We start from the raw sequence: 24,942 nt of genomic DNA on the forward strand, positions 1-24,942 counted from the left end.
ATTGTTTTGAAGATTGCAGCAAAAAGCTGTTGAAGTGTTGAGCAATGATGCAACCTCGGCAAATGCAAGATGTAATATTAAACAAAGGGTCTACAAAAGAATAAATCTCAGTGAATAAAGGTGTCAAACGCAGCTTGTTTAATTTCTGCCATCACCTTTCTTTGAGTCACTAGTTTTCTGTTGGATATCAATCTTTTGGTGTTTGCAGGACTTTGTTTTCCTTTGAGATATTATTGAATTTCTAATCTAACAATATCTTGCATCTGGAGTTATTTAGCTCGAGTTGTTTTCTGGAAAAATGGGCGAGTCCCTTTGCAGGAGCTAATTATGGTAAACTTAAGGGCATTTTAGGTACAGTGGACATTCTGTGCCTTTTGTTTGTAGCGGGTGGTCAGATTGTCTGAGGATATGCCTTTTGTAGGGCGTTGATCTTTAACATTCGTTATCTTGCACTGTTTGGTGGTATCCTGATGGAGATGGCAACAGGTTAGCAAATGATCAGTACCAATAATCTTCACTACCTGTCACGACCAGGGTGATGTGGACATCCCAGGAGGTTTTTGCTCAGGTGATGGTTAAAGAGCTGTCAGTGCCTGATTTAGGCACATTGCTGCAAAGCTTTCCTTGTACCAATATCTCTGACAAAATGTTGGGGTTAGCTTTCCTTGCCCCTCCATTATCCCTCCAAGGATAGCGATAATAGCATCAGACCCTCTCCTTTGTAGAAAAGGACAGTAACAATAGCATCAAAGTCCCCAATCCCCTCTCTCGCACACAAAAAAAGCTAACAGATTTCCCACACAGGAAAAACACCAACAAGAGTTCCAGTCCCCAAATCCCCAATTCCTCCCTCTCACAAAAGGTAATATATCGCCCAACTTGTCAGTCAGCAACAAGAAAGAAAACTCCAAAAATGGAAGGAAACCAATATATAGTCCAATAATCACATAAATCTCAGAAGACCGAAAACTTCTGTCAGCGTTTGAGGAGAGCGGCTGAACAAACTCAGTGCCATTGACCAGTTTTCTAATTCCTGAGCTGTGAAAGTGGAATAGTGGTTAGATCCCTCTCAACTGGAATGGTCCTAGTGTCCTGGGCCTCTAGGCTGAGGAGCAGAAGTTGAGCTGTAGACTTCTATTGCTGTGAGCTGGCTGAAACAAACTAGCTATCATGTGAACTCAACGGTGCAAAGGCTTGGTCCAATAGCAATGGCATACAAGACAGCTATGGAGGGCATGAACATGGATGCCTATTGGCATGCAACTCTTTAAGGGTGAGTTTAGGCTTGGAGGACCTTGCGTATTGCTTTCGTATTGTTCTCTTGCTAGCCCTTTTCATTGGTGATCTTTCTAGCTGAATCTTTCTTTCTCACCACTTATCTTCCTAAATTCCCATTGTTGTCTTCTCCTTCCATCCACTTTTCTTTTACCCTTCAGCTTTCCCTACCTCTCTATGCTCTGAGGACCTCTGCCCCTTTATGCTAAGGAGTGTAATGGAAAGAAAAAATTACACTCTTTCTCTTTCTGGGAAATTACATGCACGGACCTATCTCAGTAACTACTGAGTACTAGGGACTGATCTGTGAGTGGCTGAAGATTCTCTCAAGGTTTATTAGGAAAGGTTTGGGCATTGTGACCAGGCTACAGGCTTTGAATGATTTGATTGCTATGACTGGGTGGATTTGAGAAGCAGAGGTAGTCACAGAAAACTGGGGGGGGGGCAAAGAGTATAAACAGACACTGAGGAGAAAGGAGTGGGATTTGTTGGGGTGGGGGTTGTGCTAAGAGTGAGTGAGGGGAAAGGAAGCTGTCAACAATATGATAGAAGTAGGGAGCCTGAAGGGGCTCAGTAGTCATTTTCACTGAATCCTGAACTATCAATATCCTGGAGGTCATCATTGACAAAAAGTAAACCAAACCACAAATGCTTTAGCTGCTGAGGAAGTCAGAGACAGAAATTCACTGTCCTATGACTTTTCACCATCTGCAGAAACATTTTAAATTTATTGGTTCATAGGGTGGGGATGTCACTGGCAAGGTTTGCATTTAAAAGTAAAAGCTTAGTGGAGGAAAAACTGAGAATCTGTACAAACTGGGTATCAGGTTTATTAGCACAGAAGAAGAAAATGGCAGAGTAAGTGAATAATAGGAGAGAATCTCTTTGGAGTAGGATTAGAGGTATACAAAATTGAGGGGTATAGATTGGGAGGGAGGGGAAGCAGGCTTTTTTTCACTGAGGGGTGAGACTAGAACTAGAGGTCATGGTTTAAGGGTGAAAAGTTAAATGTTTAAGGGGAACATGAGAGGAAACTTCATTCAAAGTGGTGAGAGTGTAGAACCAGCTGCTGGCGAAAGTGGATGCGGGTTCGATTTCATCATTTTACGAGAAATTTGGATAGGTACATGGATGGGAGGGATATGGAGGGTTATAGTCCAAGTGCTGATCAATAGGGAGACTAATAGTTCAGTATGGAATAGTTGGGCTGAAGGGTCTGCTTCTGTGTTGCAGTGTTCTATGACCATAATTACATTTTGTCTACGTTTACAAGGATTAAATTAAACTTGCTGTATAAGAGAATTAAGTTTCTTGTGAAAACGAGGAATTCAAGGAACTGATTACTGGTTCAAAAGAGGATCACTGAAGTTAGCTTGATAAGCCAGGTCATTTCTGAGATACTATGCTGCATTATTGTTTGTTTGTTTTTTGACTAGATTGTTAAATTGCTAATTTGGTTTCACATGATATGGGCATAAGGAAGTAAACTGAACTTTCAAAGGCACAGATTAGATCTCGGCTGTATTCATTTCTGTGCATTGCACGTTTGAAAGGAAGTCAGGGATGAGGCACAAAGGAAGTTTACTGGAATGTTGTCATGGACTAGGGTCTTCATTTAGCTGTAAAAATTAGCAAAACCAGAATCATTCTTGGAGGATAAGATAATAGGCCTATTTAATAGAAGCATTCAAAATCAAGTCGGAGTGAGAACTTGAGAACATATCTTTATCATTTTTGGAAAGATGCCAGAGGTGAGATGAGGATAATTTTGTTTTTGTACAGTAAGTTCTTGCTTAATGCACTCTCTTAAAGGCTGTTGGAAACAGATTCAGTATTGGCTTTCAAAGAAGAACTGGAAAGATGAGTAGGCTATTCAGTTATTCAAGTTTTTTAAAAATCGCTTTTGCACTTTTTGTCGTTTACACTGTTTATTTTTGTAACTTAGTTATTTTATGTCTTGTACTGTTGACACCAAACAAATATATCAGTGATAATAAATCTGACTGATTCTACTCATTTGGTTCTGGTATAGCTAATCTATATCCTTAACCTAATACCCTGTTTTGAAAAGTGAAAAAGGAAAAAGGCCATGGAAGAAAAGCAGTGGAGTGGACCGATTGGAATGCTCTATGGGCACAATGAACTTCCATCTGTTGTAGTAATCCATGACTCTGCGAAGTAACAGGCAGTCAAATCATCCCTCTTGTAATTGATTTGCCTTAAATGGGTTTGATGATAGCAATCAATCAAGTGTATATTCATGGTTCTGTCAGAATTTGAATTAAACTGAATGCGACCTGCTTTGTTGTTAAGCTTTTGGTAAAGTACTCAACACACATGTGATAATTTGCTTATTAAAAATGTGAGAAATGGAAAGGAGTGCAGTTATAGATTTTTGTCCTAATGTTTTGGACTGTTTTTGGGAGTCGATCTTTGGCTGCTTTAGCATTAGATAGAATGACATAATAGGGTTTTAGGAAAAAATAAGTTGTTTTGGTTTCATAACACTTTTCAATGTTCTTTCCTTGCATCGGATGGTATAGATGTATACCAAGTAACCCGTTCTGGAGACTTTATTGTGAATTGTTTATTTGTGAACCCGAGGTGATCTTTCTATGGGCATGGTTACTATAGCAGTAGTTTTCTGTATGTTAGTAATGTGATGTTCGTGGCGGTATGAAAAATAGTTACAATATTTGAGATGTTGGTTTTGTACCCATATTGCTTTTGCCATTCTGGCTATGTAGTAAGAATTAGTTATATCTTCCATGTCTATCTACAAAGGTCAAACTAACCTCTCCAACATGGCTCTTGCTTTGTAAAATGCTTTTTTTTCTCTCTCTCCAAGAAAGCTATAGTTTAGTTTACTGTTTGCAAGATTTAATGAACAAGGCATTGTTTTCTGAAATCAAAGGGTACTGCCTAATTATTAAAGAATTGGCTTCATTCCTTTGGCAAATCATTGTGATTATTAAGTAAGATTTAATAAGTTTTGCAAGTTTATAGTTGGGGGCTAGATCTTCATGCTTTTATTGTTCTGAGAATATAGTATGTTGGAAAGCGGTGTCTGACTCACGATTGTTTACTCTGCCAGTTTTCTGCCGAGCTTAACACAAAGACTAGGCCAAAGAATGAACACATACAGTACTGGAGAAACTCAGCAGGTCAGGCAGCAACTATGGAAAGGAATTAAACAACTGATATTTCGGGCTGAGACCCTTCATCGGGAAAGGAAGGGGGAAGAAGCCAGAATAAGGTGGTGGGTGGAGGGGAAGTACAAGCTGGCAGGTGATGGGGGAAGGTGGTAGGAGGTGAAGTGAGAACAAGTTTTGTGTAGGTAAAATGCAAGGTAATTTAAACCTGGTCATTGTGGTTTCCTGCTGAAGGAGGTAGGAAACCAACACCTCTATTTAATTTGTTTTTGCATATTAATGAGAAAGAACAATCATGAGAGAGAGTATATAATGATTCTATGAAGCCAGCCTGGAAGGAGTTGGTTATTTTCATGTCATACTGAACATGAGCTTTTCTACAGCAAGAAAGCTAAATGTTTCTTTGCAAGTAATATTTTGCTGATTATTAAACTTGTGTTCTTAGGATGTAAATTTTCATAAATGTTAGTCTTTAGTAGAATTCTGTATACTGTGGATTCTGGTTAATTGGGACACATTGGGACCAATACATTTTGGCCCCATTAGCAAAAGTTTCATGGAAATAGTTAAAAAGGTTAAATTCCAACTATCATTTAACTGAGTAACAAACTATGTATTTAAATGAAATACAGAGATTAGAACACTACCAATACTATTGCAGTACTATAAAACTATTAGTTCATAATAGTTATCGACAGAGAAGTCATCCAGTGTATGTAGCCATGTTGTTTTGATTATAAATGAGCAAAATCAGCACAGACACGTGCAGATATTGGACTGCCTTCATACAATGCTTTTGACAATTGCATCCTCAGTCTTAATTTTCATTGTATCATTTAAGATGATTGTCAATACCTTAATTCTTTGTGGTTTCTAACTTGTTGAAGTAGTGAGATAGTGTCATTTTCACTCCTAGCTGTTTCTAGCTTGAAACTGCAGTGAGCAAAACCATTCTGAATTGTTCTGCTTATTTCTTGCCAACTATCAGTGACAAAAATCACAGCATTTTGAACACAAATAGATGTAGCTGACTCTATGTAAAAAGTGTTCGCTCTAAGCATGGTGTAGTGTCTAATGACTGCACAAGTGCACTCGACTGATGCTAGTTAGAAACTGTTTGCAACAGTCCCCTGTCCCAGTTAAGTGGCATAGTGTCCCAAATAAACAAAGGCAATCCTGGCTATTTTCTCTATTAGTTTTTATTTGTTAAAAGTTGAGCAAACTGCGACTGCCCCAATGAACCGGAGTCCACTGTATTTTGAAATAGATCTGCTGGTCAAATCAGAGTATATCCCTATTGAACAAAATAAATTGCCAAGTTCTTGTCACCTGTTTAACAACTATGTTCGATTGCTGCTTGGCTGTACTATGGGACACCAGTCACCACATGCTTGCGAGGTCAATAATGTTAGGGGAAATATTTCTTTGACTGAATTTTGTGTATATGTTGATGCCATTTTTTAAAATCTTAGAACTATTTCAATATATTATCTAACTGGGATGTTTCATTGTTTTGATGGATGTGTAAGGTGTAGCCATGTCAGTGAATCTGAAGTCCGAGTCCAGAATGGAGGAATAATGGTAAATTTCCTCCTCTTGAGAACATCATTGAACTAAATGAGTTCTTAAAGCCATCTGGTAATTTAGTGTTCATCATTGATTGTTGCACTGCCACCATTTCCTGTTTTTTTCAATTTATTATTAAACATCAACACACCATTTTTCTCTGCGTTATTCAATGCATTTGTTCATGATCTCTGTGAAATATGAATTATCTCGGTACCTTCTCTTGCACACAAGTGTACACAACCATAGTTTAGATTAAAATCGTGATTCTGCATATTGTTCAAATAATATAAATCTACATGAATAAACATTCCCTGAACTGTCTCTTCCCTAGAGAGAAATAGCAGTGATGTTTCCCCATAGCTTAAGAAAAATCTTAATTAGTTAACAATTAAGCTCCTTCCTTGATGTTATAAATATTGTACAAACCATTCCAGATGTGATTATACTTGTAATTTGTATGGAATCACTCTGTTTTCCTGCTCTAATTCCCAAGTTGCACAGCTCCCATTACTATGATTATACATATTTTTTTTTTGAGCTTCCTATCAGTGCAATGAAGTTGTCTCCTGATTTATCATCCTGGCTAGAGCCAATTAATTTTTAATCTGAAAACTAAACTTCTATTCCATATGCACCTTTTTAACTAGGAACGTCTCTTTTGTGTTGTGTCTCTCCTGCTCTCTGTTGCTTTAAACACTGACCCATTTTAGTGCAACTTGTAAGTTTAATAGACTACCACAATGTAAAATGCAAATCTTTTGCATCTAGCTGTGTCAGAAGATTGGAAATACTAGGGTTGATGGCTTCTAAAACCTAGTTTTGGATGGGTATAGGGAATGGAACTGTCTGGATATTGGCTATAACAAATTGTTTACTTTTGAGTTGTTGATTGTGCAAAGCTCTTGTGCAAGCTTGAGACACTAGCCTCCTACAAAAAACTGAAGAATGTTGATCATAGTATTAAAAAAAATAGTGAGGGTTATTTTGGCCATCTTTATTTTAAAGTTATTATTCACCTGGTGGAGAAATATAAACTATGCACTTATGCATAGCAACCTTTAATTTGCAAGTGAAAAGTGAACTATATACAGGTTTCCCCTGCCATCCGAAGGTAGAGCGTTCCTATGAAACGGTTCGTAAGTGGAATGTTGTAAAGTGAAGAAGCAACTACTATTTATTTATATGGGGAAATTTTGTGAGCGTTCGCAGACCCAAAAATAACCTACCAAATCATGCCAAATAACACAAAACCTAAAATAGCAGTAACATATAGTAAAAGCAGGAATGATATGATAAATACACAGCCTATATAGTAGAAATACCTTTCCACAATCATTGCCTGCACTGTCCATTGTAGCGAAAATCTCACGCAAGCACCGTCGGTAAAAACACGGTGCAAGCGCTCTCAGCAAAAAATCTCACGCAAGCGCTGTTGGCAGAAACACTCTCTCCAGTAACCTTTAAGCTATGAAGCTGCCAAATCATACCAAATAACACGTAAAAATACACAGCCTATATAAAGTAGAAATAATGTATGTACAGTGTAGTATCACTTACTGGAATCGGGAAGACAGCGTCGAGCACACTGATGATGGCGTGTTAGACTGAGTCATCAGAGGTTGGGGTGGTGCAGTGGTCCCCACCCTCCAGGCAGCGAACCGATAGTGATCCGCGAAAATTGCAGTGGTAGCCGGGAGGCAGACAGCACATCTTTAAGAATAAAGCGGAAATAAACAAGCTAATTAATTAGGTGCTGCCCAGCGCGTAATTGTTGGCCCAGATCAGAGGCGATTGCCGATTGCATCGCCTCTGATCTGGGCTGACAATTACGTGCCGGGCGGCACCTAATTAATTAGCATGTTTATTTTGGCTTTTTTCTTAAAGATGTGCTAGATGCCTCCCAGCTACCGCTGCATTCTCCGCGAATCGGTATCTGTCCGCCACCTGGGGGTTGGGGTGGTGGGACACTGGGGTGTCATCTCATTGTCATCTGTTTCCATTAGGGCATGCAGGTCATCTTCTATGTCTGCCTGCCTCGATGTCACTTTTGGTCCGTTCGCTACTGCATTCGGTTTCGATTGTTATCCTTTCCTCTTCCAACTGCATCAGCTCTTCATCTATTAGTTCTTGGTCATGGGATGCCAAAACCTCTTCAACATCATCTTCATCAACTTCCACAAGCCAAACTCACTTTGTCCTTACTTCGTTCACCACGATTGAAATGTTTAATTATGTCTAGTTTTACGCTAAGTGTAACACCCTTACGAGCTCTTTTAGGCTTTTCTGATACCATAGAACTCATCTTGCTAACGGCTGCTCACAGGCACGTGTTTAAGCAATGCTGGCAAGAATGCCGTTCCGAATCTGGGGAGAGCGGCTGCTCAGGGCGCGCGCTGCTTTTTTCATAACAGTGAAAACAGGGAACTAATGTCGGTCTTTCGTAACAGTGAGGTCTCGTAAAGCGAACGTTCGAAAAGCGGGGGACACCTGTAGATCAAATATGCAAGATTTTGTCTTTCATAGAATTCCAAATATTGAGTGCAGTCTATTAGGTGGTGCTAATAGTCCCTTACTGTTGCCCAAATGAAAGTGGTAGCGAGAATTTAAAACAATTTATGACATCTAAAACTGACAAACTTCTATAGGAGTGCAGTGGAGAGTATATTGACTGGCTGCATCACAGCCTGGTGTGGAAATACTAATGTCCTTGAATGGAAAATACTACAAAAAGTAGTGGATATGGCCCTGTGCATCACGGGTAAAGCCCTCCCAACTATTGAGCATATGTAGTTGAAATGCTCTTGCAGGAAAGCAGCGTCCACCATCAGGAGCCCCCACTACCCAGGACATGCTGTCTTCTCGCTGCTGCCATCAGGAAGAATTTACAAGAGCCTCAGGACTCGTCACCAGGTTCAGGAACAGTTATTATCCCTGAACCATCATGCTCTTGAGCCAGAGGGGATAATTTCACTCAACTTCACTTGCCCTATCATTGAAATGGTCCCACAACTGATGGGCTCACTTTAAAAAACTCTTCATCTCATGTTCTTGATATTTATTGCTTATTATTATTAATTTTTGTATTTGCACAGTTTGTCTTGTGCACTCTGGTTGAATGCTCTAGTTGGGCGGTCTTTCATTGATTCTGTTACGGTTGTTATTTCTATAGCTCTGAGTATGCCCACGTGACAATCAATCTCAGGGTTGTATATGGTGACATGTATGTACTTTGATAATTTACTTGGAACTTTGAACTCCTGACCTATTAAGAGTTATATACCTATTATTAAAATGACCTAATTTTAATATGGTCAATTAGTTATCCTCTTGTCCAGTTGGATATACTCATACTGTATTTAATTGGAGTCAGCAAATCATTTGTAACTTTTCTCTAGCTGGGCCCATTCTTTTGCCTCCTGGTGTTTAAATCAACTATATTTGGCTCCCTCCTATTTCTCAATTACATTGCTGCTAATTACCAAGGTCATTAGAGGGATTCCATTTGTATGTAAATAACATAGATACGGGGCAAGAAAATGTGTTCAGGTGTGTGGCACATTTATTTGGACCACCATCTGTATAGACTAATACATAATATAATTACACTGTCAGATATAAAGGGTTAACCCAACATTCACTATATTTTCTCCCAACTATGACTACGGAATGCTGTACAAAAGTAAAATACTGCAGATGCTGGAACGCTGAAATAAAATCTGAATAAAACTGCAAAAAAACTTGGTATGCATCAGGTTGATAACATTTTAAGAGAGCTTTTATTTCTTGTTGTCCAAGGCTCCAAGAATTGTGTAGGGGAAACCAGATACACATTGGTAACTTCTTCATAGGTCACCTCTGATAATCTGTAAGGATAATTGAGTTTTCACTTGTTGCTTTAATTCTTTTTGCCATCTCCTATACACATCTCTTGTGCTTAATTTTCTTCTAAATTAATTTTCCTCTAAATTAATTTTCCTTTATCGCCTGCTGTCAGCAGTCAACATTGCTTGTATTATTCAGTCACTCCTGAAATTCAGTCTTTCCAGACTGCCCTATTAGTTCTTTCCAAGCACTTACTTGCTCACTTTTAGTTCTAATGACTAGAAGATGGACTTCTCCAATTAGATTCTGTCTTAGACTTGCAAAGTTCTGCCCTTGGATGCTGCCCTTTAACCTGACTCTATCCAGTATTTTCTGCATTTATCAATACTATGCACATACCTGGTTCTTTTCTCAATTATATTGAGAGTTGATAGCTTAATTTTAGGTTCATCAGAAACAATTGTAGTTTACCCTATAAGCAAACAGTTGTGTACACGAAAAATTGATTTTTCTTTTGCTATTGTTTAGAAGTTCACAACTGACCTCAATATGAGGAAAATCCTAGTGTTGGAAAAGTTTGTCAACTCTAATATTACTTTTGTGGATAAAATCCACTTGAGCAATGGCTGTGTTTCAATACTGACAAAATATGCTGAACACTATGCTAGCAATGGCTGAATTACAATAGTCTTTTAAGTAAAGGTACATTTATGAAACATAATATTGAAAAATCTTTTCTACAATTATTAATCTTTTCCTCCTAGAGCTGATTTATGTGGATGATGGATTCATTGACAGCTTGCCAATATTGAATTAATATGTGCATATACATAGAATTTAGGGTAAGTTCAGTTCATCTATTTTAAATATCTACTAATCCCTGAGATTATTTTTAAAATCATATTTGATATTCTGAATTGGAAAGCCTGAACCTCTTCCTTGCCTTAAAGGAGATGACAGGATGAAACGCAACAGACATCTGAGCAGCAGTGACAGTTCAGACAATGAGAGTAAGTAAACTAATGTGTTTTGGCTATTTATTCTTGTGTTGCTATGAGTGCATGTTTTTCATCTGCCTAAGATTTCTTTAGATATTAAATATTTATTACGCCTGTCAACTGATGTGAGTTGGATTTTCATTTAGTTCACCCTCAAAGTAAACGCCCTTTTCAAACTCTGACTCTTATTTGCATCAATGCAAGTTAGTGAATCACTTAATGTAATTGTTCAGAAGTTGAAATGTTACACTGGGAGATTCTGGTTTTCAGTAATTGCAGAATATTGTTAGTTTTCCCAAGTATTTCCAAAAGTCCCTTGAGTACCAGTTTAAAATGGGTTTTAATTGAGCAAATGCTCTGAAGAATAATGCTCAAAGGAGGATTTATGATGTTGAAAAGACAAAATCTTGTCTCCTGTTCTTCAAACAAAATCTGGTGACTGGCTTGTCTGGGCTGTGCACATCTCTAGCTGATCATCCAGGGAACACATTTAAGAAACAACTGTCCTTGTCACCACTGTTTTCTCTCTCCTGCGGATGACTACCCTAGACTATTAAAATGCAGTCTCTACACCTCTAAATACCAGTCACACCTTGACTTGACATTCAATCCCTCTGGTCAGGAATTCCGTCCCTCCACCCCCCCGCCCCCCACACACACTTTGTTCTTGGGATGTAAGTTATAATGATAAGGCAGCATCTATTGCCTGTCTTTAGATAGAGATGGTTAATTGATCCCAAAGGAAATTACAATGTCACAGCATTACAAATGCACAGATAGAAATATTAGAAGAGAAGTAGAAAGCATAAAAAAGTTACCACAAACAGTTATCATTTTTCTGACTATAGGTTGACTCATCATAGAGCTGAATGGCTGTGGGTATAAATGACCTCAAAGAGTGCTCTTTGGAGCAGTGCAATTGTCTTGGTCTATTACTAAAAGTGCTCCTCTGTTCAGCCAAGGTGGCATGCAGAAGGTGAGAAACATTGTCCAGAATTGCCAAGTTTTCCATAGGGTCGTTTGTTCTACAGGTACACAATCTCTTATCCGAAATCCTTGGGGCCAGTTGCATTTTGGAATTCAGAACTTTTCGGATTTCAGAAAATTGATAATTATATTGATAATTAACCATTCTCAGTGCGGTGGACTTTAGGACCTGGGAGAGCTCTGGACCTACGCAATTCTCCCGTATACTTTAAATCATCTCTAGATTACTTATAATACCTAATACAATGTAAATGCTATGTAAATAATTTTTATACTGTTTTGTTTAGGGAATAATGACAAGATAAAAGTCTGTACATGCTCAAACAACCAGTGCTGGAGAGAGAACTTCTGGGTTTTCTCAATTCGCACTCTTTTACAAATACTATTACAGTTTATTTGTAGAGTAATATACTGATAAATGAAATAGTGGGATAACTATAGACCATAAATACACTAGTACATTTTATTTCCAACAAAAGCATTCAATAAAACAAAAATATACAGCTTCAAACGAACCGAGTCAAACACATGATAAATGACTTATTGGAATAAATGTAGAACGTAAATACTCTAGGACATATTCAGGTTCAAACGAAGCTAAGTACGTACAGGTACCTCCAGTTAAGTTGCATTACGTCTGGCAAACAAAGCTAAATACTCTACAGGTACCTGATGGGCCAGGAACAGGATTCTCAAGTTATGAAGCAGCACTACGGCAGACGGCATTTTTAAAGACTTCTTCAAGTGTCATCTGCCTCATTAACATAGGTTTATATCTAAGTAATCTCTCTTTAACTGAGTAAACTGCCATAATCTCTTGCTCGCTGATAAATGCACGTTGTTCAAGGCCAGCAATTAACTGATCACATATTTTCACTTTATCGTCGTCAGCCATTGTTAATGTTTTTCTAGGAACGTAGTGCCAATACAAAGCTGTTTCATCAGCATTGTAAATTTGTTCAGGGCTAAGGTTTTCATCAGATATTATCTTGGCAAATTCGTCAATGTAATTTTCAGCTGCTGCATGATCAGCAGAAGCTTTTTCACCACAGATTTTCAGATATTTTGCACCATGACGCTTCTTAAATTTCTGCAGCCAACTCTCGGAATATTTTCTGCGTTATTGATAATGATAAATGCTTCCTTCTGTTTTTCTCATTGTTACCCATAGGGGTATCTACAGCTCTTTTTGACATTTTCACAGTGAAATTAAACACAAAGTCAACAATGAACACAAAATATCAACGAACAGCAAATGCATGTGTAACTGGTACGAGCCCTGAGCCACAGCTGGCGTCTAGCGGCCTTTGCTAGTGCTGCCACGTCACACCTGAGTGATGTCAGCTGTTGGTGCACCAAACAAGCCTTGTTACGACGCGCTGCACAAAAAAACCTTCGATTTTTGGAGCTTTTCGGATTTCAGAATTTCGTATAAGGGATTGTGGACCTTACCACAGCCTCCAGTTTGACTCGTATAACAGAGCCAGTCTTTCTAATCAGTTTATTGAGCCTGTTGGCATCACCTGTATTGATGCCATTGCCCCAGCACACCACTGCATAGAAGATTGCACTGGTGAGAGCAGACTGGTAGAACATGGTATAGCATACTCTAAAGGATCTCGGTCTCCTCTGGAACTAGAGGCGACTCTGGCCCTTGTACACAGCCTTCATGTTGGTGCTGCACTAGCTTGTTATCCAGGTGAGCCCCAGGTACTTGTAGCTGTGAGGGAATTGGGTCAATCATATACTTTGGGCTTAAGTTCCATTTTAGCCCAGATCAGGTAAATCTAGCATGTTCCCTTCTTGAAGAATTTTAATGATTACATGTAGTATTTAAGGAGCATAATATACTAAATTAAATTTTCTAAAATTTTGCTGAATGTCTTTGTCAATATTGTTCACTACTTGATTATGTTGGTCTCTGCTACTGTATTGTCAGACCACCATAATTTTGTTATTATAACAATGCAGTTGACTACTGGTTTGGGTGGTCCGTTGTTCAGTGTGTCTGAATGTCCACATATTCTCATTCTCAAGCAAGATAAATCTGCAGAATCTGGAAATCCAAGAAACACACACAAAGTGCTGGAGAAACTCAGTAGGCCAGGGTCTCGGCCTGCAGTATTGACTGTACTGTCTTCCATAGATGCTGCCTGGCCTTGCTGAGTTCCTCCTGCATTTTGTATGCATTGCACATATTCTCATTATTGTTTTTGTAACTTTCTGCATAGGTCCTTCAACATCATGGTCATCCCATTCCAAGTATCGAGGTGACAGGCATGCCTCAACAAGTGGAAAGAAGAAGCCTGCTGAGGTTAGTATGACTTCAGTTTTAAAAAGTCTACCTCACAAGAAGAATGTCATTAAACATTCTTGTTTGTGAAAACTAAACATTACTGGATTTTTCACTCCATGACAAATAGATTATGTACGTTCCTTATTCTGTGTCTATTCCAGCTGAGACTGAGGCCTGGAAATTACTTCAAGTGAAAATTAGTTGTTTCAGAGAGTAGTTCTTCACAAGCTACTTGCAGTATATCTGTATTATCGTATTTTATTTAGAGATCCAGCACGGTTGCTATGGGGGATTTCAACATGCAGGTAGATTGGGAAAACCAGGTTGGTACTGGACCCCAAAAAAGGGAGTTTATGGAGTGCCTCCGAGATGGATTCTAAGAGCAGCTTGTACTGGAGCCTACCAGGGAGAAGGCAATTCTGGATTTAGTGTTGTGTAATGAACCGGATTTGATAAGGGGACTCGAGATAAAGGAGCCATTGGGGGGGTAGTGATCATAATATGATAAGCTTTAATCTACAATTTGAGAGGGAGAAGGGAAAATCGGCAGTGACAGTATTGCAGTTGAACAAAGGGGACTATGGAGCCATGAGGGGGGAGGAGCTGGCCAAAGTTGACTGGAAAGATACCCTAGCAGGGATGACAGTGGAACAACAATGGCAGGTATTTCTGGGAATAATACAGAAGGTGCAGGATCAGTTCATTCCAAAGAGGAAGAAAAATTCTAAGGAGAGTAAGGGTCGACTGTGGCTGACAAGGGAAGTCAAGGACAGTATAAAAATAAAAGAGAAGTATAACGTAGCAAAGATGAGCAGGAAGCCAGAGAATTGGGAAACTAAAAGGGCAATACAGGGAGAAAAGATGAGGTACGAAGGTAAGCTAGCCAGGAAATATAAAGGGGGATAGTAAAAGCTTCTTTAGATATGTGAAGGGGACAAAATTAGTTAAGACCAACGTTGGGCCCTTGAAGACAGAAACGGGTGGAATTATTATGGGGAACAAAGAAATGGCAGACGAGTTGAACAGATACTTTGGACCTGTCTTCACTAGGGAAGACACAAACAATCTGCCAGATGTAATAGTGGCCAGAGGACCTAGGGTAATGAAGGAACTGTAGGAAATTCACATTAGGGAGAATATGGTGTTGAGTAGACTGATGGGACTGAAGGCTGATAAATCCCCAGGGCCAGGTGGTCTGCCTTCAAGGGTACTTAAGGAGGTGGCTCTAGAAATCGTGGATGCATTGGTGATCACTTTTCAATGTTCTATAGATTCAGGATCAGTTCCTGTGGATTAGAGGGTAGCTAATGTTATCCCACCTTTTAAGAAAGGTGGGAGAGAGAAAACAGGGAATTATAGACCAGTTAGCCTGACATCAGTGGTGGGGAAGATGCTGGAGTGAATTATAAAAGATGAAATTACGACACCTCTGGATAGTAGTAACAGGATTGGTCCGAATTAGCATGGATTTACGAAGGGGAAATCGTGCTTGACTAATCATCTGGAATTTTTTGAGGATGTAACTATGAAAATGGACAAGGGAGAGCCAGTGGATGTAGTGTACCTGGGCTTTCAGAAAGCCTTTGATAAGGTCCCACATAAGAGATCAGTGGGCAGAATTAGAGCACGTGGTATTGGGGGTAGGGTACTGACATGGATAGAAAATTGGTTGGCTGACAGGAAACAAAGTAGGGATTAACGGGTCCCTTTCAGAATAGCAGGCAGTGACTAGTGGGGTGCCACAAGGCTCGGTGCTGGGACCGCAGCTATTTACAATGTACATTAATAATTTAGATAAAGGGATTAAAAGTAAGATTAGCAAATTTGCAGATGACACAAAGCTGGGTGCAGTGTTAAATGTGAGGAGGATGTTATGAGAATGCAAGGTGACTTGGACAGGCTGGGTGAGTGGGCAGATGCAGTTTAATGTGGATAAATGTGAGGTTATCCACTTTGGTGGCAAGAACAGGAAGGCAGATTATTATCTGAATGGTATCAAATTTGGAAAAGGGAAAGTACAACAAGATCTAGGTGTCCTTGTTCCTCAGTCACTGAAAGTAAGCATGCAGGTACAGCAGGCAGTGAAGAAGGCTAATGGCATGTTGGCCTTCATACAAGGGGAGGAGTATAGGAGCAAAGAGGTCCTTCTGCAGCTGTACAAGGCCCTGGTGAGACCACACCTGGAGTACTGCATGCAGTTTCGGACTCCAAATTTGAGGAAGGATATTCTTGCTATTGAAGGAGTGTAGTGTAGGTTCACAAGGTTAATTCCTGGGATGGCGGGACTGTCATATGTTGAAAGATTGGAGCGACTGGGCTTGTATACACTGGAATTTAGAAGGATGAGAGGGTATCTGATTGAAACATATGAGATTATTAAGGGATTGGACACGCTAGAGGCAGGAAGCATGTGCCTGATGTTGGAGGAGTCCAGAACTAGAGGTCACAGTTCAAGAATAAGGGGTAGGCTATTTAGAACGGAGTTGAGGAAAAACTTTTTCACCCAGAGGGTTGTGGATCTGTGGAATGCTCTGCCTCAGAGGGCAGTGGAGGCCAATTCTCTGGATGCTTTCAAGAGAGCGTTAGATACAGCCCTTAAAGATAGCGGAGTCAAGGGATATGGGGATAAGGCAGGAACGGGGTACTGATTGTGGGTGATCAGCCATGATCACAGTGAATGGTGGTGCTGGCTTGAGGGGCTGAATGGCCTACTCCTGCACCTATTGTCTGTTGTAACAGGCCTTTCTGGTCCATCAATCCCATGCCGCCCAATTATATCCATGTGCCAATTAACCTACTTACTGGTATGTCTTTGAAATGTGGGATGAAACTGGAACACCTTGAAATCCACATGCTCACAGGGAGAATGTATGGACAGTGTCAGGAATTGCACCCAGATCATTAGGGCTGTAATAGCATTACACTAAACACTACACTACTCTGCTGCCACATGTTGCTGAAAGTTTTTGCAGCTTGTAAAAAGTACTTTTTCCTTTACCTCTGAAAGTTCAAATCAGAAATTCAGAAAATTTCTTGTGTATGAATGGAGGACAGGAGTAGGTCACTTTGCCCCTCAGGTCTCCTCTGCCATTTACTAAGAACGATTAATCTGATTGTAATTCCAATTTTGCATCCCTGTCCAAGTGAAGTAGTTTCTTTCATCCTTTTGCTGATCAAGTGTATGTCCTTTCTGACCGAAAGATATTCAAAGACTGCTTCTGCCATCCCTTGAGGAGGAAAGTTCCAATGACTCAACCTTGAATGATTAAAAGACCGATGTCTCAAATGGGCCATCACTTATTTTAAAACTGACTTTTCGCTCTAGAGTCTCCCGTGCAGAAGTGTCCTCTCTACTTCTGTTCTGTCAAGACCTCTCAGGATTGTATGTTTTAATCTAGTCATTATTCACTTTGTCATTCATTACAAGTTGTACAATACATGTTAATATTTTCTTTTATCTGTCTTTTCTATGTCTCATTCTTGATTAACAATTAAATGTTGAAAAAGAACAATACCAAGTACCAATTTTGATTTAATTGGCTTGTCCACAGAAGGCAAAGAGTGATTGTAGACGGGTCATGTTCTGCATGGAGGTCGGTGACCAATGGTGTGCCTCAGGGATCTGTTCTGGGATCCCTACTCTTTATGATTTTTATAAACGACCTGGATGAGGAAGTGGAGGGATGGGTTAGTAAATTTGCTGATGACATGAAGGTTGGGGGTGTTGTGGATAGTGTGGAGGGCTGTCAGAGGCTACGGTGGGACATTGATAGGATGCAAAACTGGGCTGATGGAGTTCAACACAGATAAGTGTGAGGTGGTTTATTTTGGTATGTCAAATATGATAGAATATTTCATTAATGGTAAGACTCTTGGTAGTGTGGAGGAGTAAAGGGATCTTGGGGTCAGAGTCCATAGGACACTCACAGCTGCTACACAGGTTGACTCTGTGGTTAAGAAGGCATGCTGTGCATTGGTCTTCATCAACCATGGGATTGAGTTTAAGAGCTGAGAGGTAATGTTGCAGTTATATAGGACCCTGGTCAAGCCCCATTTGGCGTACTGTGCTCAATTCTGGTCGCCTACTACAGGAAGGACATGGAAACCATAGAAAGGGTGCAGAGGAGATTTACAAGGATATTGCCTGGGTTGGGGAGCATGCCTTATGAGAATAAGTTGAGTGAATTTGGCTTTTTCTCCTTGGAGTGATGGAGGATGAGAAGTGACCTGATAGAGGTGTACAAGATGGTGAGAGGCATTGATCGTGTGGATAGTCAGAGGCTTTTTCCCAGGGTAGAAATGGCTAGCATGAGGGCATAGTTTTAGAGTGCTTGGAAGTGGGTACAGAGGAGATGTCAGGGATAAGTTTTTTTTTACGTGGAGAGTGGTGAGTGTGTGGATTGGGCTACCGGCAGTGGTGGTGGAGGCGGAAACAATAGCGTCTTTTAAGAGACTCCCGGACAGGTACATGGAGCTTAGAAAAATAGAGGGCTATGGGTAAGCCTAGGTAGTTCTAAGGTAGGGACATGTTCAGCATAGCTTTGTGGACCGAAGGGCCTGTATTGTGCTGTAGGTTTTCTATGTTTCTATGATCTCCAAATCCTTCATTTTAATTAATCACTAGATAATCTACTGGAGCTCGCTTAGACAGTACCCTTCTGTTGCCTTGCTGTGAGGAACTGTGGATTTGAACCACCATGGATTTTGCCTTGGAGTAATACAGTGCATGACCACTGAAATGTGTTGTGGTCGCCTCCTTTAATGTTCGTTTAAATATTTAAGTTTGATTTTATAGGTATTCAGGAAGGATCTCATCAGTGCCATGAAAATTCCAGATTCCCATCATGTGAACCCGGATGAATACTATCTCTTGGCTGATCAATGGAAACAGGAGTGGGAAAAGGGAGTACAGGTTCCAGCCAGTCCAGAAACAATTCCAAGTTCATCTGTCAGGTAAATGATGTTTTGCAAAATAAATGCATCTTTCCACTTGATTATTGCCAAATGTTAAAATACATCTTAGAACATCGTTATCATTCTTTTTATAAGTAACCCCTGTGATATAGGGGTTGGGGGAGGGGTCAGGGGTGTATTGAATTCTGAGAAAGAAGCTTGTTTAGCATTTATCTACATCTGCAGGCATCAAGAAATGGGCATTGAAAAACATTTTTTTTTCTTTTTTCACTAAGTTGCATTAGAGCAAATTTTGTTCTGTATTTCTATTTTTTTGAGAAATATCTTGTGAATTCTATAAGGGCCAACTTCTGCTGAATGGCCGTATGTTGGGGTTGCTTATTTACTGTCTATTTCCTTTGATAACTCTATTAAATTCATTATCCATTCTGTTGAGTAAGTATTCAGCAACTTGCAGGTTAACAACTGAAAGGATTAGAAATTGGGGATGATGATAATAATGCATTGCTTGTTTCAAGAAATCTGCTCCACTGTTCATTGAGATTACAGCTAATGGTGGCCACATTTTTTACCCAATTTTTATAAGCCTTGGCTCCAGTGTAGTGCAAAAAATAATCTTTTAGCTTCTGCTTGAAATATCTTCACTGACTAAGCAACCATTGGCGCTGCGAATTCCGAAAATTCATAACCATTTTGAGAGAGGAAAAAGATCTATGCACATTCCCAATGTAAATAAGTGATCCAAATTCTGCAACTATTCTCATCTAGTACAGATACTTTTAAAGAGGACAAAAATAGCCTTTCTGCCTTTAATTGCCTGGTAGAGATTGATTTTATATTGTGGAGAGTTGGTGCAGAATTCCATACAGTTTTTTCCCATTTTTGTTCTCATTCAGAGTTAATGGAATTGCAAAGAAAATGAGTAGATTGCCTGCAGAATGTGGCACAGGAAGCTCTAAAATGATCTCAAAATCTTTTGTGCTATGTTTTTTGGTGTGAAGTTTAAATGAATTGACAATACTTATCATTGAGTTAATTGTAGTCCTGCATTTGTCTTCTGCGTTTGGCTGTTTTAGGGTTATTTTAGAAAAAGTGAAGGACATTTTATTTACTAAGCCACGGAAGTATATTCGATGCTCCAGCACAGAGTCCACAGATCCTGGATATGTTAATATGTTGGAACTTGCAGATAGCGTATGCCGCTATGACTTGGATGATATGGACATTTATTGGTTGCAAGCAGCAAATGAAGAGCTGAGAGAAATGGGTAAGTCAGGGTTATTTTGTGCAATATTCCAAATGCTCTTTACTAAATGAGCAATAATCTGTGTGAATAATCCAGCATTCAATTGGAATGATTTGTGGCAAATCAAGCGAAATTTAATTTGAAAATTGAAGTTATTAATTTGTCCCAAGATTGCAGGATGTGGTATTGTGATATTTTAAAGCTACATTGCATCTAATTTTGTGTATAGTAGTGTTGATGGTCAGTCTTTTTATTCAATTAAGCATGATCTACAGAAAGCCTCGCAACAGAATATAAATTCACTCATGGGAGATAAATAAAAATAGCTTTTTGTTTATTTTGCAGTTGATGCTCTGTACTCATTGCAAGGTTTATGCTTTTTTAAATATATAATATGATTCAATAGAGCATGGCAGTACCTTGAAAAACGTATCAGCATTCAAGGAAAGATCATTATCGTTCCCACTTGAGTTTTGGTATTTGGCTTGAGTGAGGAAAATGAGGAACTGGGTTTGAAGCACATTCTTTCCCTTCAAACTGGAACCAGTATCATTTAGTTAACTTCACTGTAGAGATAGATTTTGGTGGCTGATGAGGCAATTACATATTAAAACATTTGAAGCATTTTGAAAACCAAAAAACATTGCTGTTGTTCACATAAGAGTTTAAAATCGTAAGTTTTAAGTGGTTTCTTGTTGCAGAATAAACTGGAAAAAACTGAACTGAATGATGAATTAGGGTTTTATAAAAAAAATCTTAACTTTTTTATTCAGGCTGTAGCTTGATTCCTGAAAACACTATGGAGAGAACTATAGAAGCACTGGAACGTCATTGCTATGAAAATATGAACCATGCCATAGAGACTGAGGAAGGGCTTGGGATCGAGTATGATGAAGATGTTATCTGTGATGTATGTCGTTCTCCTGATAGTGAAGAAGGAAATGAGATGGTCTTCTGTGACAGGTGTAATATCTGTGTCCATCAAGTAAGAGATGTATTTAATCAAAGTATAAATGAATAATTCAAATTCCAGTGATTTTATGTCATTGTCAAAGAGCAAAACAGTACAGAAAAATCATATTTGCTGAACTAATGTAAAATATCTACCTTGTGTTTAAATAATACTGATTTAAAGGTTTGATGTTTAGAGTGAAATCCATATAAAATGTTTAGCTTTGTATCTAAAAGAATGTAGACTTTATATTGTACCTTTGGCTAAATGATATAGTTGCATGGTTAGCTGTGAGTAATGAATGAAGAGATCACAGTTTCATACAAAAAGGTTTCAGAAATATAATAAATAGATAATTTAAAACAACACATGCAAAACGCTGGAGGAATTCAGCAGTTCAGGCAGCGTGTATGGATACAACCTGACCTGCTAAGTTCCTTCAGCTTTTTATGCATTACTTTTGTCAAAACCAAATTAATTTACTTCAATGAATTAAGTTTGCTACTCTTGTCTGGTATGCAAGTCTAATTCCAATTCCACATTATCCTGACCACTTTTAAAACTGCCTTTGCCATGCGCTGGTAAACTGTTTACTTAGATTGGACTAATCATGGTGACCAAGGTTGAGCAATAAATGCTGGGTTAGCTAGTAATGCCAACAACCCAGAAATAAAGAAAAATACATATAAATCCACTTCCAGGATTTTACAGTGGGAACTTGAAACTTTTATCAACAGACATGCAACAGGCCGAAGATTCTGGAAATCCAGAGAAACACACACACAATGCTGGAGGATCTCAGCAGGTCAAGCAGCATCTGTGGAAAAGAATAAGCAGTCAATGTTTTGGGACCCTTTTGGACTAAGAAGGAAGGGGGAAGATGCCAGAGTGAAAAGATGTGGGTGGGAGGGGAAGAGGCTAGCTGGTTGGTGATAGATGAAGCCAGGTGAGTGGGAAAGGTCAAGGCCTGGAGAAGAAAGCAACTAATAGAGGAGAGTGGACCATAGGAGAAAAAGGGGGGTGGGGGAACCCAGGGGGAAGTAATAGAGAAGAGGTGAAAGATCAGAGTAGGGAACAAGAGGAGGGGAGAAATATGTTCACCAGAAGGAGAAATCTGTATTCATACCATCATAATGGAGGGTACCCAGACAGAATATAAGATGTTGCTCCTCCACGCTGAGCATGGCCTCATCTTTGCATGAGAGGCATGGGTTGACACATTGGAACAGGAATGGGAGTTGGAATTAAAATATTTGGTTACCTACTTCTCTGTGTCCCATGGTCCACTCTCCTCTCCTGTCAGATTATTTCTGATTTGCTTCAGTTCTGTGTACAGGCTAAGGTTAGTAAGTTGTGGGCATGCTATGTTGGCATGGGAAGCGTGGCGATGCTTGTGGACTGCCCCCAGCACATCCTTGGACTGTGTTGATTATGGACGCAAACAATGCATTTCACTATGTTTTGATGTACATGTGACAAATAAAGCTCATCTTTGATCGTATATAAATAATTCCTAATGAGGTTGGTGTGCTGTACATCAACTTGCCCACAGAAGGTCTTGATTCCTTGTCCCAGTGATCTTATTGCGAACAGTCAGTCACCTGTGAATTTTTCTTGTCCCTGTAATGTTTGTTTCTCTTGACTGTTTTTTTTAAAAAATCAATAAAATTAAGATCTATACAATTTCTTGGGATCAATAATCTAACTGGTGATTTAACTGCATTTGCCCTACAGTTCATTATCGGTGTTGCAGGAGGTTCGGTTTTATCTGACACCTCAGTTGTTGAATTGAAGTGGTTTGGTTAATACTTGATATCTTGGGGAGAGCTAGAGCTCAGAACTATAATTGCAATGTATTTTTAACACATCTGTCCTTAATCTTTGAAATTTGGCAAGCTTCAAGCATGTTTATCTTTCAACCAATAGTAAAGCTATAACTTCCATTGTATCTTTTGATGAGTGATGTAAAGTTGGTGTTTTTGCTTGCAAGCAACACACATCAAAGTTGCTGGTGAACGCTAGGAAGAGGTACAGTCGACGTTTCAGGCCGAGACCCTTCGTCAGAGATGCTGCCTGGCCTGCTGCGTTCACCAGCAACTTTGATGTGTGTTGCTTGAATTTCCAGCATCTGCAGAATTCCTGTTGTTTGCATTTTTGCTTGCAAGTTCACTTGGAGTGATTAGCTCAAATCATGAACAGGTCTGTTTTAATTTTCACAGAAGCAACAAAACTTACAATATGGAACTTTTCCTGTGTCATGCATTCATGTGACAGTGTGTTTCCTGTGAATACACTTTACAGGAAAAGTGCATTGGGCATTGAAATAAAGAGGTATCAGAATAGATGACATGCTCAGTTGAAGAGGTACTAAACATACAAGTGGGAGGAAAAGACAGGACTAGGAGTGAAATGCCAGAGATTGTGTACTTGGCAGCTAAAATCATAGCCAACATGGTTGGAATGTTTTGAATAGAGGAATATATTGGAGATCAGAATTGGCAAAGATCTTGTATTTTAAGTTGTGTGTTGATGCAGTATCCAATTTATGCAAAGTTTGTTTTAATTCACTACTTTCACATTTTCCATTACATTTAGGCTTGCTATGGGATTCTAAAAGTGCCTGAAGGGAGCTGGTTGTGTCGTACTTGTGTCCTTGGAATTTATCCGCAGTGTCTTTTGTGTCCAAAGCAAGGCGGAGCAATGAAAGCCACACGTGCCGGAACCAAGTGGGCACACGTTAGCTGTGCCTTGTGGATTCCTGAGGTAAATGGAGTTTCGGAAGTGTTTTGATAGAAATCCCTTTCTGTTGTTGCCTGAAATAGCAAAAGTGATTACTTTAGAAGAGAATATGGGAAATGGACCACGTGTCACTGAAGTGCAAGTGGAGTAAGACAAAATGGTTAAATAAAGCTTGATGAAGGAGTATATTAATGCAGGATGGTTTGAAAATGAAGTATTATGACTGGTTCTGAAATAGACATTCTTTATTTCATTGAACTGGAATTTATTTGGTCTCTAAGGCTAGCAAAATGCACTCATCTAGAAATTCAGTTTTGTAGTGCAAGTTTCTAACATGTTGTAATTCATTTCTAGTATACTGTAATATTAAATGCTTTTGTAATCATGCTGAATGTATAAGATTTGTTGTTTTTCTGCTTGTAACATACCAGCACTTGAAACATGCAGTGTATACAGATCATTTCAATCCTTATGAAATCCCCAGCTGGTTGCTGCTTGTGAAGTTGAATTATGCAGTTAAATAACCCTTTGTGCCTAATACACAACAAAACTCTTAACAGCAAGGGCAAGTCCTAGATCTATACTATTTAAAGGGATAATCTATTGTTCGTAGGTTGATTGACCCACACAACTATTCAAAAACTGCTTCTTCACCTCTGCCACAAGATTCCTGAAATGATTCATAAACACTACCTCATATTTTGCATCATTTACTTTTATTTAGGCACTTTGAGTCATGCTGCCCCAGCAACCCCATAATCCCGATTAACCTGAGCATGAGATTAACCTAACTGAACCTAATCATGGGGCAATTTACAATGACCAGTTAATCTATCTGCTATGTCCTTGGACTGTGGGAGGAAACTGGAGCACCTGGGGGAAAAACCCAGACATTCCACTGTGAGGACATACAGAGACTCCTTCCAGCAGGGGTCCCCAACCTTTTTTGCACCGCGGACCGGTTTAATATTGACAATATTCTTGCGGACCGG

The 24,942-nt window shown here is 39.3% G+C and overlaps 1 protein-coding gene across 2 annotated transcripts in view; it reads left to right on the forward strand.

Annotated features, from left to right (window-relative positions):
- Nucleotides 1-24,942, forward strand: part of jade3 (jade family PHD finger 3) — a 50,818-nt gene that overhangs the window by 7,486 nt on the left and 18,390 nt on the right. The window contains exons 2-8 of one of the 2 annotated variants that reach the window (XM_063054544.1): nucleotides 10,583-10,660; nucleotides 10,769-10,828; nucleotides 14,035-14,117; nucleotides 18,895-19,052; nucleotides 20,090-20,280; nucleotides 21,033-21,244; nucleotides 23,807-23,974. In XM_063054544.1, coding sequence (XP_062910614.1) covers nucleotides 10,780-10,828; nucleotides 14,035-14,117; nucleotides 18,895-19,052; nucleotides 20,090-20,280; nucleotides 21,033-21,244; nucleotides 23,807-23,974 — 861 coding nt within the window. In that variant the 5' untranslated portion in view covers nucleotides 10,583-10,660; nucleotides 10,769-10,779. Of the gene's footprint in view, nucleotides 1-10,582; nucleotides 10,661-10,768; nucleotides 10,829-14,034; nucleotides 14,118-18,894; nucleotides 19,053-20,089; nucleotides 20,281-21,032; nucleotides 21,245-23,806; nucleotides 23,975-24,942 lie in introns of those variants that run through there. The other variant, XM_063054545.1, reaches the window with a different exon arrangement.

The sequence above is a fragment of the Mobula hypostoma genome, chromosome 7, assembly GCF_963921235.1.
Source record: "Mobula hypostoma chromosome 7, sMobHyp1.1, whole genome shotgun sequence".
NCBI classification, from domain to species: domain Eukaryota; kingdom Metazoa; phylum Chordata; class Chondrichthyes; order Myliobatiformes; family Myliobatidae; genus Mobula; species Mobula hypostoma.